An 18083-nucleotide genomic window follows, 5' to 3' on the forward strand; every position below is an offset into this window, starting at 1 on the left:
TTCCTTTCAATTTCTTCCTTGGTTACCCATAATAAAAATCTCTTTTGTGTTGGTGCTGTTGAAGATGAAGAGAAATTAGTCCATGATGAGAGAAGAGCTACGGAATTGCTACAGTGTTTGCTCGATGAAGACGATGCTGTTTTTGCGAATTGAGCAATCTTGGACAAGGCTTTGATTTGATGGTTTTGCATTTTTTCTTGGCATGAAAAATGGAATGAATGAATAATTCTTTACGAAATTAAGAGTGACACACAGTGGTTTACCCCGAGCCAAAATACTCCAGCGAGTTTGTTGGCGAGTTGGCGAGGGTCAACGTTTCTTAATGCATCATTTGAGTGCTTTTGTTTATGTACTTTATTGCACAACAACTCTTGCCTCAATTCCAACCGAGAGGGTGTATGCCTTGTAAAGCTTTAGGCAGATCCGCCCGGAATTGCATAACGATTTTTGGCAAAATACAAATAGTACATGCAGACCATTTGCAACTCGTGAGAACAACATATTTGGATGAAACATGATAATAAGGGGCTAATAAATGGCAGCAACAACAAGAACCGATGAAACTTGAAAATAAGGGACTACTCAATAACGAGCCGTGTGACTTTTTAATTTTGTAAAGAATTTTAATACCATCAATCTTGATGCTATTCATTGAATGATTATGCTTGAAAGGTTTAAGGGTGGTGCTGATTTTATCAGTACAGTACTCAGTATTGAGATTGGGATTCTTCGAGTTGAGCACTTGAAGCACTTTCGCTTTGACAACTCACACTGTTGTTGGAAGGTAATGTATGACCTGTACTCAAACTACTTCCAAGAGTGGGATTCGTTTTCAGCTTTCTATGAGCGTCACCATCATGTATCATAGTTTCCTTTTGTTCAACATGGTTATTTTCAGGAGATGAAATAATTATTGATAAAGGAGAGTGATTGGATACACATGAGCTATCATCCTCAACTAATTCCTTGATACATTCCATGATTGAGGTCGCATATTTCTCCACATTTTCCTCTACTAGGGCATTGGAATAACACAGAGAAATTGTCATTTCCCCACTTTTTGAATTGGTGTGAAAAATGTTGGATAGTCCAGTTGTAGATCCACAGGCAGAATATGAAGCAGCAAGCAATTCAAATCGAACTCTTTTACCAACCAAAGGTTCTACTATTCCAATGTTGCTCATAACAATTTGAAAAGACTCTTTTTTGCTAATATTAAATTTAAGAAATTTGTGCATGATTTGGTAAGTGGCAAGAGCATCATGATATTTGCGCTCTAAATGGTGTTTTGTTTGAAGAGCAATGTCTAAAATTACGTCTTTTAGACTGCGAATCGAAGAGTGAATACGATTTTCGTCATGATGTCGTTTGTGATGACTGTTGAATATCTGGTCTCCTCCAGTGCTATTTGAGAGATGATTATGGGAGAAGTGAGAACGAGTTCCAGTAGTTTTCTGTTCATCTTCGTGGTTAGACCGAACATGGTCGTTGATGTTATGAATGAGTAATTCATCTTCCTTAATACCAAGGTTTTCGTGGTGTAGCTGAGATATTGAACGATGAGGGAGAGAAAGTTTAACAGGAGCCAATATGGTGCAACTAAAACTTCGAAATACTTTCATACACTTTCCCAGAGGTATTAACAATCCCTCTCTAAAGTCGACAGTGAGCGAATTTGTAAATCCAAACTTGGTCTTGTGTTTCGACTTTTCGTTTAACTGTCTATTTGACAGCGTCCATGCCAAAGTGCATATTCCATGCAGCAGGCAAGTTATTGTCAAATGGTGTTGCTTGGAGATGTTCAAAACTTGTTCAAACACTTGTTTTGGAATTTTCAATAATTTCACCTTTGTGAAAGAGGGGTTTGGAAATAATTCTCGAAGAGGAAAAGTAATGGTTGGAGACAACCCATTATATGAGATGACTCGAGAAACGAATTTTGAATACTCTACTAATTTCCCCCATTTCCCCAACAATCCAGGAACGTCCTTGCTTGCATGATGATGCTCTCTTGAAATATTGTTCGGCACCTCATTATTTGATCGCTCACTTGTTGTGGAGGTTGGAGAGGCATTTGTTGATGTTGAAGCAGACGCCTTTAACGAGCTTGTTCTCAACTCAGCGTCGACGGCAACATCTGTTTTACGTGGTCTTCTTCTAAGGGTTCGAGAATGATGTTGCTTTGAGGGTCGAAGAGAATCTAATTCAATAAGTGCTTGCATTGGAGAAATCGGTGTCACAGACGTGATATCGTTCAATGCTTTTATCCTCACTTCTTCCAATTCTTTTTCCGTTTTTTGGTCCTGTTCACCTAGAACGTAATCAAAAATTGCTGCAAATTCTTCAAGAAAGTGTTTGATGCCTTGAGCGTCACTAAGAGCATGAAAAAACGAAAAGCAGCATAGCCATCTTCCTTGAGTGTGTGTGGTTCTGAAAAGAAGCATTTTCCACATGGCTGTAATCTGACCTGGATTTTGTAGGCACTTCCAAGAGTGTTTCAGCTCTCTTTGCATAACATGACAGAGTAAATCGTCTTCATTTTGAATAGAGGTTGATTGAGTGTTCTCTAGAAGGTCGTCTTCATTTTCAAATATTTCGATATCTACGACGGCATTTTCCACAATTTCAAACTGAATCGCTCCAGGAGTTACAATAATTTCTCTCTCCCAAACTTCTCTAGCTGTTGCAGAATTTAAACTTCTCTTGCTTAATTTCTTTCTCACAACCGAATCGTTGAGTGTAGCAATCGAGCAAAGAAGAGGATGCCTAAATTTTAGAATATTGATACATTTTTCACACGTCTCTTTCAAACTTTTGACTTCGTCTTCAATTGTTGAACTAGCCGATTTTGAATTCTCGCTACGAATGGTTTCATAATTACCAGTATTGGAATTGATTGTGACATCACCGGATAGATGTATGTGAGTAGATAAACGCGAGTTATTCTTCAATATTATTTCAGCAATTACAGCTAAATTATGATGTCCCAAAAACTCATCATGACTGATTCTCTGGAAATAAAACTGCTCTCCCAATGTTGTTTCAATCACTCCTATTGGCATATTTAAATTTAATTGTTGCAAATGTTGATGAAGTTCACTGGAGAGCGGAATTGGAAAATAGTTTGTGAAACTATCATGATGATCGATATCATTGTCATCTTTTTCATTGTTTCGCGTTCCACCATCGTGATGATGTTTCCGAGACAAGTGGATAGGCATTCTTTTGCTTTTTGATGGCCATTGATTGGGAAGAAGAAAAGTTTAAATTTGGTAATTTCTCTGAGATCGCTTGTGCACTAATGTAGAAGTTTTCCTTCTTTCCGTTGTTTGACGCTCACCAATACTCTCTTATCCGAGAGTGCATGTGATAGAGTTCCATGAAGCTTTTCTTGTTGTTTCATCTCCAATTTTTTAAGAATAAAGATCCACTTCATTTAAAATTTACGATTCTTCTGGAATGGCGCCAAACCATAAAAACAATTAAAATGAAAATATTCGTGTTTGAGGCTGATGACTATGCAGAGAAGTACCTCTGCGAAAGGTTGTATGCGGAAGAAAACGTATGTAGGAGGGGTTTGAGTTGAATATTGATTGAAAAATGAAATCCTTGATTGCTTTGCGATAAATTTTGATAAAAAAATGTTTATTGAATTTGAAACTGCTGATTGTCATCATTACTGGCATCGGAATGAATAGTATGTGATTGGAACAAGCAAATCAGGAAAGGATTCAGTGCAATTCGTGAATCAATTAGTTCAGGTATGATCATCAAATTTTAAATTTGAAACGAATTTATACGTCGGTTAATGAACACAGAACGACCCACAAGAAATCAAATCAGCCTTGTTGGAATGTGATGCTGTAGTATATCGATTGAAGGATACCAATATTGACGACACTCGATATGCCATTAAAGTTTTGGAGGCGGCTGAATTTAATGACACAAAAACATTTATTTTAATATCGAGTTACATGTCTTGGCAAGCACCAGAAAAAACACAGTCGAAGAGGAGACACAAGATGAAGAAACATCAACCAATCAAACTAAACAAGCAAGAAAGCCATACGAGGCATTTACAGAGGATGCCTATGTGACAAGAAAACCTCATCCTTCATTTAAAGGATTTGTTGAGATTGAAAAACGAGTAATGAGAGCAAAATCAAAATTCCTCAAAACATTTATCTTTTTCAGCGGGCTTCTTTATGGAGAGGAGGAGGATAAGCTACATCAATGGTTCAAATTAGGATGGTGTTGTGAGGGAGAATCATTGCCAGTATTTCTTGACGGCGGTAATTATATTCCATTGATTCATGTGAAAGATTTAGTGTCAATCATCCACAAAACAATTGATGAGCCACCTCAGCCAAAGGATGAAGGAGACGACTATCAGCAATCATTTTTTGCTTGTGACGATTCCCAACTTACTCAGAACCAAATTGTACAGTGTTTGAGCGAGAAATTTGGGTATGGAGGAAAAGTCGAGCACCTATCTGAAGAAGATTGCTTAATTTATGACCACTACGACTACTTTACCGCTGACGTGAAGTTTGCAGTTGGAGCAATTGCTGAAATGCAAGTTGAGTGGATTTCAAAAGAAGGACTGATTGAGAATATTGAAAAAATCAAAAAAGAATTTGAAATGAGGAGAAACTTGGCACCCATGAGAATTGTAATGTTAGGACCTCCAGGAGCAGGAAAAAGTCTGCACTCGCAGCACTTGTCTAGAAAATACAGACTTGACTGTATTGATGTACCTTCTGTCATTGCCTATTTTCAAGAACATGTGAAAGAAAAAGAACGGGTCTACCTAAATTTAGTACAAGAAAAGAAGGACAGAATTGAAAGGGCAAACAGTTAAGAGCTCAAAAGCAGAAAGAAAAAGAGGAACTATTAGCAAATCAACAACCAAACACAGAGGGAGAAGACGTGAGGAGACTGCTCAGGCTGAACAAACACCTGAAGAAGAGGTCCCAATAGAAGAAGAAAAAGAGGAAGAAGAAGGGTCACCAATCTCTGTTGCAAAAGCTGAGTATGAAAAGTTGCTTGCCATCACTCAATTAAAGGACGGAGACAGATTTTCGAATAAGGCGATTACTGACATGTTCAGATGGAAGCTTGGCCAACCAAAGCATCTAAATCACGGGTGGATTATGGATGGTTTTCCAAAAACAATAGAACAGGCAAAGCTTCTCTTTACAAAACCCAAAGTAGAGGAAGAAGAGGAAACCAAGGAGGTGGACGATAAACTCTTTCCAGATTTTGTCATCACTTTCAAAGCCAAAGACACAGTTTTAGAGGATAGATTGATGAATTTGAAGTCTCCAATTTCTGGACATAATGATGAGGCTGGATTTAAACGAAGATTGCAAACCTTTAATAAGACCAACGATATTAATGACCTCAAGAATTATTTACTTGGATACTTTGAGGAAACTGTCACTGATAAAAAGAGACAATGCATTTCAAAGGAAATAATTATCCAATCAGAAAGGCCAGAGAAGGAAGTGTTGAGAGAAATGACAGATTTCCTTGGAAAGCCACACAATTATGGACCTACCCAGAAAGAAATTGAAGAAAAAGAAAGAAAGAAGCAAGTAAGAGAGGAAGAACGGTTAAGACTCGAAAAGCAAAAACAAGATGAAGCAGCAGCTTTGAAAAGAAAACAAGCAGAAGAAAGAGAGAAAATTCTCAAGAGCGATGCAGAACGATTAGAAGAAATTAGAAGACAAGAAAAGATGATGCTCGAAGTGAAATCTCAACCTCTCAGAATGTACCTTATGGAAAATGTGATTCCAGTGCTAACCAAGGGTTTGATTGAGGTATGTCAAATGCAACCTGAAGATCCAGTCGATTATTTGGCTGAATGGCTATTTAGGCAAGTGGAGAAGAGTACAGAAAAGCAATAATAGGATTGTAATCTAAGATGATGTACGTTCATTAAATATTAAACAGTTGTTGGTGTTCCAACAAGTGTATTGGATTGACATCAATCAAAAAAAAATGTTGAAACATTATTACAAACGAACTCTTGCGTCTTCATCACTAAGCCACCAAAAGCTTCTTGCTGAGTATTTCAAGAGGAACATTATTGATTCAGGTAGTACTATTGGTTCCCGATTCATACCAATGACCGAGCTCACTCATTTCCCAATCATGCAACTGAAATACTCTGGTTTTGTTTCTCTCGGAATGAGTTATCATACCCATCGGAATCAACATCAACAACAGAGAACTTATAGATCCACCTCGTTTCATCATCGCAATGAATACAGAAAAACGTTGGTCAAATATGCTCTCATGCTTTCTCTGACTCTTCCGATCATACTCATGCTTGGATCCAAATATTTATTAATTCATTTAACTCAAGAAGAGATGCAGTTATGGAATTCCATCATCAAGCCTATAGATTCTATTGATCAAATATTTTATAACGAAGAAACAACCACTGAAAAAGCAATTAATGAAGAACGAACAACGGAAATGGCAGCAACCATGGATGAGGGCCCTCTTCATCGTTTGATGAAAACAACAGTAGTGGATCATAATATCTATGAATTTACTTCAGAGAATATTCGCAACAAAATACTGGACATGATTTCAGAATCCATCCAGAAGGTCAAACAGACGTGCGATTTTTTTGAATTGGATGATGTTGAGAGTCTGAAAAGTAAAATTAAAACCATTGCAATCGATAAGAGACAAACTCGATCGTTAATAGTGTGGAGAGGAGAAACTAATAATGATGAGGTTAAAAAAGATTTTAAATTATTTAACACAAAAGGAATTTTATTTATTCACGCACCTGTCATGACTAGTAAGGGAGTCGTTTTCATACGAACAGGTGTACAAGTTTCGGACATGAATAATATGACCATGCATCCGTATAGGATTGACGTGTGTCAAGTTGAAGTTAAGCATTATGATCGAAACACACCTGAAGATAAAACACCAACCAGAGTTGTGTTTAACAGGGGATTCAGGGATGAAGAAGACGATACTTCAATTTTACCAGTTTCCTATGAACAATTATCAGTACTCTTTGAGGAGTATTCATATATCAAGTGTGCAAAAATTCCAACACCTAATCACGTGATTGAAATTTCATCTATTGAAAAACCAGTGACCACCAATGCTTATGGATACGAGTTTAGTGATTCGTATGAGTCTGGAAATCAATTGAAATTAGTAAGGGTTACAAAATAATTGCGAGCATCACCTTTGCCTTTCAAAATATTAAAAGTAAACAGACATTTGGCGCAAAAACGGGACCACAATCCAGCTCTGGACCTTCCGCCCAATCTTATCGTATGATAAGAATCACACTTTGTCAAAAGAACTTGTTAATTCAAATGTCATTCAACAAACAAGGAGCACAGGGTCTATAATTATAATATTGAAATTCCACTCAGAGATTTATTTGAAATTGTATTTGAATGAGATTGGGAAATATTTGGAAAGGCCGTTTTCAATGGCATAGTCTCGGGCAGTTTTTTGTACGTGGTCTCTTAGATTTTCATTCACTCCTAGCGTGTTCACGCAGAATTCTGCCAAATAACCAATTTCTTCATTATTAAGCTCACACAAATAAAGGGCCTTCTTTTTGCCCTTGACGTCAAAAAGAGTGTGAAGAATGGTTTGTCCTTTGTTGGTTTGATAACTAGCGAACGCACCTCTCTTGATTAGATATTTGGCGCTTCTAAGCTGCTTATTGACAATAGCCAAGAACAAAGGCGGATATCCATCATAATTAGTTGAATCGATTTCAGCTCCGTAGAGAAGCAAAAGTTTGATGATGTTTGACATTCCAGAACCTGCTGCTAAGTGCACGCATGTATTTCCATGCTCGTCTTTTGCTGTAATATCCACGCAGAGGTCTTTCACCAAAATCAAGGCCATCTCATACAGAATTCTTTCTTCATCTTCGTTATAGTAAATACAATTACAAATTAAATGCAAAAGGCTTTCATCATATTCTCCTCTTATCCTAATTACGTTCTTTGAATATTTTGCAAACAGAGCAAAAAGTTTAAGGTTAAGTCTGTCAAGAGCAATTAGCATTGCACATCTGTGATCCTTAAAAGATCCTGTAGAAGAACCTTTCACGAGACATGGGTCCGATCCAGCGGCACATAGTGCCTCTATTGTTTTGTAGAACATTTCTTCTTTTGAGGTGTCTTCAAATCTATCAAACTTTTCTAATAGATGTTCTAGAATGTGTTTATCTTCTCCTTCTGTGAAAATGTTATACTCAGCTCTATGATGACAAAGAAGTGTGACCATTTCTGGGTTTAGACACTCTGCTGCTATTAGTAAGGGCGGGGGTACAAAATTTCCAAAGTTAGAACACGCTCCATTATTTAGTAAAAACTCAGCAATGTCTAAATACCCCATTGCACAAGCAATATGTAGCGATGTCCTGTAGAACTCATCTTGCCAATCAACATAGTCCTTGTCGACCTCAATACATTTCTTCACTTTCTCGAAATCTCCACAACTAAACTTGTTGTTCGCCCAAAAAGCTCAAAGATTGAAATTGTTACTTACAAGACAGCAGTGTGAATATTCATTTCTGAACCTAGTTCTCTTAGTTTTTTAACAATTGTCATTCTTTTTGATATTTCGTCCTCCATTTTGGAGACATATCTTATTTCAGGAATATGATAAGCGTAATCACATGCGCTTTTTTTCTTATGAATAATGTTAATGTTGATATTTGGCGACTCTACAAGAGCAGAAACGGCTACGGTATTTCCTTGCTTACAAGCAACATGTAAAGGTGTTCCTAAGTGGCTGGAGTATGCATTGACGTCAAGGCCCTTATCAATGAGTGCTTTGAGAAGTTCTTTGAAGATCATTCTGATGCTGGCTGCAAGCCACAGGCAATATGGAGTAGGCTTCTTCCCTTATCCAAAGTTTGATTAATATCATTCCATCGCTCAAGCTTTTGTTTAAGAAGTTCCACGTTTTGGATTGTATGCATTCGACAATTTGGTCAAAAACAGTGTTGTGACCTCCTACAGAGGGAGAAAGTGCAACGTCATCAAACCCAAAGCTTGTGCCAATGACTTCTGTTCGTTCAGGGACTGGCTCCGATTTGTTCAATGATGTCACGTCAAAAGTAAAAGGTTGTTGACCAATATTCACCTCAATAGTACAAGGAGCATTGAAACCAATCACAGGATAAAGCACAAATGGATCCTCATGCTCAGGTTCCATAATTACTTCTCGTTCATTGTTCTGAGACAAGTATGAATTAATAGTTTGTTGATCAATGGCTTGGTCTCTCTTTTCTCTTACAACGAGCTCTCTAGTTGCTTCAGCAGGCAGACCATCATCCGTAGTTTCAAGTGACAGCGTTGGTCCTTCTATCCAACTTCCTTTTATAATTCCAACACCCTCAGAGTATATATATTTTACTTTGGTACGCTCAACATGTTCAATATCAGAGGCTTCTGTTAGTTTGGCCTCTTCCTTACTTGTTATAATTTCTTCTAACGAAGTCAAATCATAAAATTTTCCTAATAATGATCCATTAAGCGTAAAGAATAAATGTCTCTCAGGGAGAATAACTCCTGCTCCAATAGTATCGGACGCCTTGAAGGGCTGTTGAATTTCGATATATTTCGAGTCGTGCACAATAGAACCCGAGTCTCCATGATAGGCAAATGATCTGTAGATAAGTAAATAGCAACGGGAACCTTATTATCAACCATCCTTACTTACATTTCATCAAATCCAGGAAAACCATGATAGTATCCGTCCTTACTACTGAATCCGATAGCAATAGAAATGTTCTTGATACATCTAATGACTTGTGCCTCAAAATAAAAAACATTTTCTTGAGTTGATCGCAAATCGCAGCCGTTATTGACCATAACGCTCTGTTACAAATTTATGAGTACATATTCCAGCCATCTTGCGGTCAATCAATACTTACTGTATGATTACACGTTCCCGGTGTTGAAAACCGTATAAAGTTTTTCTCCAGATTCACCGAAATCTTCTTACGATCATCCCTTGGTAGAATATATAAGGGTGGTTCAGTGGGGCCGGAATTAGAATGTGGGGACATTTCTACATCTTGTCGTGGCTCCTTATTGCCATGGCCTTCTTCCTTGATATTATGAGCCTCCTTACGGTTCTGTTGTGGTGTATTCCGCTGTTTGGGCGATGGAGAATGGGAGGTGGGCGATACGCTCAAACCAATAACCTTCTTAGCTTGCTTGGGAGTATAACTTCTATAGAAGGTCTTAATTCGCCTACTCTCGATCCGTGGCGATGAGAGAGATGAGTTGGAGACTTGACTCATCGTAGATTCGGAGCGCAAAGAAACAGCAGAAAGGGATTCGTGCATTTTTTTTAAGGGTTTGATGCTTGGTGATTTCGTTTCTGCTGAGACGAGTCGTCTTGTGGACAACAGAGTCATGCTTGTGGACATGAATAGAGTCATTTGCGCACTTCTCAAAATTTCAACGTGTTATGTTCATTATGGTTGAAGAGTGGGACTTTGTACATGGCAAATAAATAGTGAATGATTTGGCAACTTGTTCATCGAAGAGGTCTCACGTTTAAATGTCAACAACAGCAGCAGTGTTTGGTGGTTGCTGAGATTGCTGTTCGATTTGTGTAGAATTTGCTTGCTTTTCTTGCTGTTCACTCTGTGCCTTTCTCAATGCCAGTCTTTTTCTCACTCAATTGGAACAGTTTCAATACCATAAGAATTTGTGGCAATATTCTTGTGCTTGGTTTGAACCTTGTCAATCATTTCTGCCTTTTTACCTCTCACAATCACAAGCACAGCATCAATCAGAAGCCCCAAAATTAATCCAATTAATCCCATGAGTATTTGATATTGTTTCTTGTTCTCGCCAGTAAACATGTATTGGGATGCAGTATAAAACACAACAAATAAAGTTGCCATGGTGATAACCAAATCAAGTCCAACTGATAATTGGCCCTTGTAACTGTTGAGAGCCTCTCTTTCATGAGCAGGAGCATTCACCACATTACGAACCAGTTTAGAATATTCATAATCACCTTGTTTCTTTCGGAGTTGTTCCGTTAACTTCACCCATTCAGGATTCTTTTTTGTTGGCGTTGTAGAGGTAGTCTTGGTTCTAAGTTTTGTTCCTTTTATCAATTTGTGGAGATATGTTTTTGGTGAGGTAGATGAAGCTTGAGTTTTTTCCGATGATGCTGACGACGAATTGGAAGAAGTAATTTTCTTTGCATTGTTTGTATTATTATTATTGGGAGATTTTTTCTTGTGGTTGTTGGCGTTATTGTTTTGTTGATCATCCTCTTGCATTCGTTCGTTCTTGAATTCAACAGTCCTTTTCAAAACATCAAACGACACATAATCTTCCTGATCATATTGATCGATCTGTACTCGGAGTGTGTTTTCTGTGGATGACATTCCGTACTGTACAAGATGATTCTTAACGGATTGCAAACATTGTTCAATTTCAGGTGTTTTCAGTATTTCCATTTTTTTAAATTAAATTGATGAAAATATTGAATTGAGAAGTTCCTCTTTTTGTAAATGAGCAAAAATTTTAAAAAAATTCGGTAGTAAAAGGGAGTTTTACTGAGGTTTGTTGTAATCAATAAAAGTGGTTGGTTGACTAATTTTTTGAATTTTCACTTTCAAAAAATTTACATTACTTGTGATATGGAACAATTATTATCAATTACTTCGAGAAAGGTGATAGAATCACTTTCTCTCAAAGAATTGAAAAGTATCTATAGCAAACTCAAGAAGGCTTTCCCAGCAGGGAAGAAGAATGATGTTGTTAATGATTTAATATCTTGCTACCCCTCTGACCAGTCCAACGAAATTACAAGTAAGAAAGAATTACTCAGAAGAATCAAGGATTTGAGAGTAGTTCCGGAACGGACAGAAGAGGAAGAGGTAGAAGAGGAAGTAGAGGAAGAAGAGGTCTCAAGTGAAGTGTTGTCAAAAAGGATTAGAGAATTAGAAGAAGAGTTAGACTTTATGCGTGATGAGGTTAAGAAAGCAAAGTCATCGGCCGAACGAGACATCAACCAAATCATGGTTGATTTGACTCAACAAGGCGCGTTTTCACAAAGGGATGTCTGTGATGACCAGCTACCAGCGGCCCTAGCTAATGGTCAACGAAATAGGGTTCTCGAGCTACTCAAGAGTGGGAAGAGTATTGATTTGAATCTATTTCAAATAGATTGTATGGCCGAATCTCTTGCCAACGAACGGGTGTCTACTGTTTTTGACCGTAACTCAGTCAGGAAGGAAGAAGTGGAGGAGTTTAGTTCTCTTGGAGCTATTTACAAGATTCTGTTGAAGAAACAGCTCAAGAATAAGGACGAAGATGAAGAGTTGCAACGGGCTATTGACTCAGTCGAGAATCGTGCATTTGTTCTCCTTGCGAGACAGAAGCACCAGCAAGCGGCAGAGATAATTAGTTCCTCTACACTCAACCCGTTGTTGAGAGAAAAAGCGGACCTGTTCTCTTGGGCGCTGAAAGCAGTGGGTAAGAGCGACAAAGATGCAAAAGTGTTGAAACAACAATTGAAAATCCCTACTCCAGAGAAAGATGTTAGCAATATAGTATGTCTATATTGTAAGAAACCAGGTCATACTAAAGAAACGTGTCGCAAAAAGATGAGGGATGATGAGAAAGCCAATAAACAACGAGGCCCTCACAGTTCTCTCTACGAAATCCTTCAGTTTTTTCCAAGATACTCATATGGAAGAAATTGCCTTCAGGAAGAAGGCTATTCATTCGATTTCCAACAAGTGGAGACAATGGGAAATGATGGGTGCCAAAAAAGAGATTGTGGGTTTTTTGAAAGATGGGGTTCCAATTATGGTCAGCAAGTATTTCATCCCTTACTATGGAAGAGTAGATATATCCCTTTGGTCGAAGGAAGAAAGAGAATTTCTAACGGAAGAGATATGTATGATGTTATCTATTGGTGCATTGGAATTCTTCCAAGGAACTCCGAAGGTGGTGGCCAAGTATCGATTGGTACCGAAGAAAGGAAAGAAGAAATTCAGATTAATTGTGGATCTTCGTCCCCTAAACAAGTATTGTTTGGAGATCCCAAAGTTCAAGTACAAAACTCTGAGCAAGTGTTTGGATCACATTCGCAGTGGTGGGAAAAAGTTTTGTGCTACGTTCGATTTATTATCAGGATATCACCAAGTGAAGGTGCGAGAAGAAGATCGAGACAAGATTGTGATCGAATTTATGGGTCATCTTCTTTGCTTCACAGTATTGACATTTGGATGGAATGGAAGCCCATTCTTTTTCACTCAGATAGTAGACGAAGGTGTTCGATTGTTAACAATAGAAGGCTATACATTGTCCAATTATTTGGACGATTTTATGGCTGTGTTATGTATCTCTTACTTAGATTCCTACAACAAGCTTGTTCGATTAAGCTTAAGGCTGGATTTTTATGGATTTGTAAGAGAACCTTCAAAAGGTTGTTTCAAACCTTCCTTAGTCTTTTTATTATTAGGAGCATTGGTAGATCTGAATTGCATGACTCTCTCTATTCCCGAAGAGGGTGTGGAGAAAATAGTTGCTCGATGCAAAAACCTCCTATCAAAAATGCACAGAGAGGAGGCCTTTTCCGCCCGAGACCTTGCCAAGTTGGCTGGCTCTGTTATGTCATATGTACACTGTTTTCAACCAGCCTTAATTGCTCTCAATCCCATTTATTCAAGAATTTTCAAGATGGTGGAGGATGGATGGGATACGCTACACCGTGTGAAAGACCACCAGTTATCGAACGCATTACAATGGATTCTTTGCAACATTCACCATTGGAACGGTCGATTATTTTTGTTTCCGTCATTGATCCACGAACTTTTTTCGGACGCCTCTTTATCCGGCTTTGGTGCTACAATGCCATTATTGAATTTTACCTTACACGGCTCTTGGTCTACTTATGGCATGGATCATATGCATATCAATGTTTTGGAAGCAAAAGCCATTTTTATTGCCATGGAAAAAATCGCTCCCCTTATTCAGGGAAAGTGTTTGAGAATTTTTTCAGACTCTCAAGTGATAGTGTTTTCTTTGCGAAAAGGTCGTTCCAAAAATTCCTTAATTCAAAGGATTGTGGAAGGTATTTGGAGAATAGTATTCCAATACGACATTCAATTAGTTGCTGTGGAATGGTTACCGTCGCCCCAAAATTCGATCGCCGATCAATTGAGCAGGTTGAAAACCACAGAAGAGATGGATTTCGGAGATTGGGAAGTAACCCCAGAGGCATTCGAAAGAGTTCAACATCAATTGCAGGTGAAAGTTCAGTTCGACCGTTTCGCCAGCAATTACAACTTCAAGGTTCCTCAATACATGGTGTGGAAGAGGACCAAGAGAGAACAGCCCGCAGATGCATTCAGTTGCTATTGGCCCAAGGAAGAGCTAAATTGGTGTTGCGTGCCGTTCAGCATTATCCAGAAGGTGCTAGAGCATTGCAAGCTTTGCCAATCTCAAATGATACTCGTTCACCCAGTATGGAAGGCAAAACCCTGGTGGCCTCTACTGCTGGAAGGCAAGGTTCGGTCAGTACCAATGTCTGGAACAGATTTCAGACCCTCTCGGTCAGGGAAATGCGAACCGCAAAAGAAAAGCTCTTGGCTATTAGAGGCGACCCTAATCGACTTTCGGATGACCAACTAACATCAGTTGGTGGACTAATTGAAAAGGCCGGTGCGGGTCGTGAGTCCACAAACACTACGTATGACAGTTATTGGAATCGATTTGTTAAATGGTGCGGTGAGAGAAATATTGCAATACCACCCACAGAGATGGATGTTTACAATTTTCTGGTGTGTCTTTTTCTTAAATGTAGGTCCGGAAAAAATTGTAAACTGGCAATGTTTGCTATTAAGAAGCGATGTAATCAGTTCAAATGGATTGACGTGGTGGGTGAACATATTTCATCTCTAGTTGATTGCATGATCAACATGGCACCAGTTTCATACGAGATTGAACGGAACGAGTGGCGTATTATGTACATTGATATGTGGATTCTCGAAGGGTGTAACTTTGTCGACAGGAGAACTTATGTTTTTTATACGACCCTTATGATCATCGGCATCAGGTCCATGTTACGAGGATCTGAGTTGGGTAGTATTTTAACCTCCAATGTGGTAGAAATTAACAAGAACAACATTAACGGAATCAGAATTGTTGTGGAAAAAGTGAAGAATGATTTTAAACGAAGCAAGAAAGGAAGAGTCATCGAAATTGAGGCAACTAACTCCAGGAGATGTCCTGTCGTCTGGCTTAGGTTATGGAAAGTGTGTAACCCTCAAAAGTATTTGTTTGGTAATGACCTTCCCTTATCCACGGCTAAAATTTCGGACATTCTTAGATTTGTAGCAACCAGCCTTAAGATTTCGGGTTCTTTTTCTAGTCATTCCTTAAGAATTGGAGGAGCGTCAGAGGCAGCATTTGCTGGTTTCTCTCACACAGCAATCCAAGCTCTAGGTGATTGGTCCTCCAATGCGATAGATGCCTATTTCAGAGCTGGATTCGCATCTGACAAGAATGTATCTCGCCAGATGGGTTTTTAGCGGTATCTATCCGTTTTACCAACCATCTTTCTGTTGATTTACAACAAATTCGGTAGTAAAAGGGAGTTTTACTGAGGTTTGTTGTAATCAATAAAAGTGGTTGGTTGACTAATTTTTTGAATTTTCACTTTCAAAAAATTTACATTACTTGTGATATGGAACAATTATTATCAATTACTTCGAGAAAGGTGATAGAATCACTTTCTCTCAAAGAATTGAAAAGTACCCACCCTCCTCCCAATCCACCTCTGAAATAAACAAACATAGTTGTGGCTTTCCACAACTCCCTCACCTTTGGGTGGGATGCCTCATGTCTCAACTTGGGATGCCTTATTGCATTGCAATAGGATGCCTCACTTTAGTGGGATGCTCTTTGAACTGAATTCAGTCCAAAGGATGCCTTGGCCATTTGAGCTGGGATGCCTCAATACATTGGGATGCCTTATGATTTTAATCATGGGATGCCTTATTGCATCGCAATAGGATGCCTCACTTTAGTGGGATGCTCTTTGAACTGATTTCAGTCCAAAGGATGCTTCATGGTTACCATGGGATGTTTAATCAGCGCACGCTTAATAGTGTCATCCTGTATGAGACTGATGCATATGTTTGTTGCATCTATTTGTGTTGTACTCTTGCTGAATTACAGGATAGAAAAGGTAATGTAAATCTTATTTATTCAACTATTAGACATGCGCACGTACACGCGGCGAAGAATAAATAATCCGTTTTACCAACCATCTTTCTGTTGATTTACAACAAACTTTTATTTAAATAATAAATCAAAATTGTAAGAACACTAGAAAATTAATAATACTCTACAAATGATTCACTTCGCTTACTCGTTTGATGAGCTTGAAGTGGTACTTTGTGAATATTGTGGTTGCTGACCATAACTGCCTGGATACGTTTGAGGATAACCAGAAGGATAGCCATAACTTGATGGATAGTTGTATCCATAACCAGGATATTGACCATAAGCTCCAGTTTGTGGATATTGCTGACCATAGCCACCCTGTTGAGGATATTGACCATAACCTCCTTGTTGAGGGTATTGGCCATAACCTCCTTGTTGAGGATAGTATTGAGAATAGTAAGGATACTGACCATAACCAGGATATTGCTGTTGTGGATAGCTGTAATCACCTTGTTGAGGATATTGCTGACCATAGGCTCCTTGTTGAGGATATTGTTGTCTATAGCCACCCTGTTGAGGATATTGGCCATAAGCTCCTTGTTGAGGATAATTATAAGGATAAGTTGTTGGATACTGCTGACCATAGGCACCTTGTTGTGGGGTTGGATTTCCTCCAGACTGGAATTGTTGTTGAGGTTGCTGTCCAGTATTGGCTGCAGGTGTCGCTGCAGGAGTTGGCTGTGGAGCTACAGCAGTGGCTGGCAAAGGTTGTGGTTGTGGTGTATTTGTAATAGGCAAAGGTTGTGGTCGCACGCCTTGAGCTGGTTGTTGCTGTTGAAGAGGAGGAACTCCTTGCTGTGGAGGAGGAATCTGTTGAGGTGGTTGTTGCTGTGGAGGAGGAACTCCTTGTTGTGGATATGGTCCTTGTGGTTGACCTCCTTGTTGCTGTTGTTGTTGTTGATTTTCTTGATAATTTCCTCTGAACCTTGCAACAGCAGCATCAATTTTAGCAGCAGTCGTTTGATATGCTTTCCAGTCCTTATTTTGAGATTCAGTAATGAGTTGCTGAGAGAGTGGTACAAGTGTTTCCTTGACAATTTTCCAATCTTCTGGTTGTCCAGCAAATCCTCCAGTTTCTTCATTTTGCAACTGTATGATATTTGACAAAATGGTTCTAGCAGCAGATTCTACCAAGTTACAATCTTTGAAGCCACTATCTCCCCAACAGAATGAACCAAACGAGGTGATCATATTCAATTGCATTTTGATATTATTAATGGCAGTGGATACACGAGACTTGGGCGTGCTTTGTTGTTGTTGTTGTTGTTGCTGTGGTTGTGCACCAGGTTGTCCTTGGGGAGGATACATGCCTTGCTGGGGAGGAGGCATTTGCTGAGGAGGGTATGCTCCATATTGTGGATTTTGCATGACGGGTCTTCCATTGATCACTGAATATTGGCAATTGACAAGAGTCGTTGAAAATAAAACAACACTCAACAACAGGGCAAACAATGCCACTATTAAGACCAGAGGTTTGCTCATTTGATTAGTGACAGTGTGATGGTATTTTTCTGTGGTATTGTGTTTCCACTTGAAAATAACTGACAAAGTGCGTCCAATCATATGTTAAATCAGTCTCAAGAAAGCAATGATCAAAAAGTATCTTGTTGTCATGAGAAGAAATGGATCATTTCAGAACTCTGCCCAAATATGGAATCCTTACTTGTGCAGTATGTCACTGCAGTTAATTTTTTGCCTGAGCTCTTTTAAGAAATACTCTCCAACCAACTGTAGGACAATTGTGTAAAATATTTAGGGCTATTCGAAGCAGTAGCAAGCCTCGCCAAAGATTTTCGAGAGAAAATGAGA

At 38.7% G+C, this 18083-nt stretch overlaps 8 protein-coding genes across 8 annotated transcripts in view; 3 read left to right on the forward strand and 5 right to left on the reverse strand.

Annotated features, from left to right (window-relative positions):
* The window catches only part of C9374_006437 (uncharacterized protein), a gene marked incomplete at both ends in the record, with an annotated part of 1307 nt that extends 1116 nt beyond the window's left edge, over positions 1-191 (reverse strand). Inside the window, one exon of the mRNA XM_044696297.1 lies at positions 1-191. This exon is cut by the window's left edge and continues 250 nt beyond it. Coding sequence (XP_044547128.1) covers positions 1-191 — 191 coding nt within the window.
* A 516-nt stretch (positions 192-707) lies between these two features.
* On the reverse strand, positions 708-3221 carry C9374_006438 (uncharacterized protein; the record flags this gene model as incomplete). The annotated part of the gene is made up of 1 exon (XM_044696298.1): positions 708-3221. One exon carries the CDS (start codon positions 3219-3221, stop codon positions 708-710), a length of 2514 nt encoding a protein of 837 aa, XP_044547129.1.
* Positions 3222-3487: 266 nt separating this feature from the next.
* On the forward strand, positions 3488-5909 carry C9374_006439 (uncharacterized protein; the record flags this gene model as incomplete). Its single annotated transcript, XM_044696299.1, has 5 exons — positions 3488-3562; positions 3699-3761; positions 3819-3969; positions 4056-4856; positions 4921-5909. The coding sequence occupies 5 exons, from the start codon at positions 3488-3490 to the stop codon at positions 5907-5909; spliced, it is 2079 nt and encodes a 692-aa protein (XP_044547130.1).
* Positions 5910-6003: 94 nt separating this feature from the next.
* C9374_006440 (uncharacterized protein) lies at positions 6004-7206 on the forward strand (the record flags this gene model as incomplete). The annotated part of the gene is made up of 1 exon (XM_044696301.1): positions 6004-7206. The coding sequence occupies one exon, from the start codon at positions 6004-6006 to the stop codon at positions 7204-7206; it is 1203 nt and encodes a 400-aa protein (XP_044547131.1).
* A 210-nt stretch (positions 7207-7416) lies between these two features.
* Positions 7417-10357, reverse strand: C9374_006441 (uncharacterized protein; the record flags this gene model as incomplete). The annotated part of the gene is made up of 5 exons (XM_044696302.1): positions 7417-8497; positions 8548-8905; positions 9015-9673; positions 9727-9884; positions 9941-10357. The coding sequence occupies 5 exons, from the start codon at positions 10355-10357 to the stop codon at positions 7417-7419; spliced, it is 2673 nt and encodes an 890-aa protein (XP_044547132.1).
* A 333-nt stretch (positions 10358-10690) lies between these two features.
* C9374_006442 (uncharacterized protein) lies at positions 10691-11491 on the reverse strand (the record flags this gene model as incomplete). Its single annotated transcript, XM_044696303.1, has 1 exon — positions 10691-11491. The coding sequence occupies one exon, from the start codon at positions 11489-11491 to the stop codon at positions 10691-10693; it is 801 nt and encodes a 266-aa protein (XP_044547133.1).
* A 183-nt stretch (positions 11492-11674) lies between these two features.
* C9374_006443 (uncharacterized protein) lies at positions 11675-15577 on the forward strand (the record flags this gene model as incomplete). Its single annotated transcript, XM_044696304.1, has 1 exon — positions 11675-15577. One exon carries the CDS (start codon positions 11675-11677, stop codon positions 15575-15577), a length of 3903 nt encoding a protein of 1300 aa, XP_044547134.1.
* An 838-nt stretch (positions 15578-16415) lies between these two features.
* C9374_006444 (uncharacterized protein) lies at positions 16416-17837 on the reverse strand (the record flags this gene model as incomplete). The annotated part of the gene is made up of 1 exon (XM_044696305.1): positions 16416-17837. One exon carries the CDS (start codon positions 17835-17837, stop codon positions 16416-16418), a length of 1422 nt encoding a protein of 473 aa, XP_044547135.1.
* Positions 17838-18083: the final 246 nt, after the last annotated feature.

Source organism: Naegleria lovaniensis (genome assembly GCF_003324165.1).
Source record: "Naegleria lovaniensis strain ATCC 30569 chromosome Unknown tig027, whole genome shotgun sequence".
NCBI classification, from domain to species: domain Eukaryota; phylum Heterolobosea; class Eutetramitea; order Acrasida; family Naegleriidae; genus Naegleria; species Naegleria lovaniensis.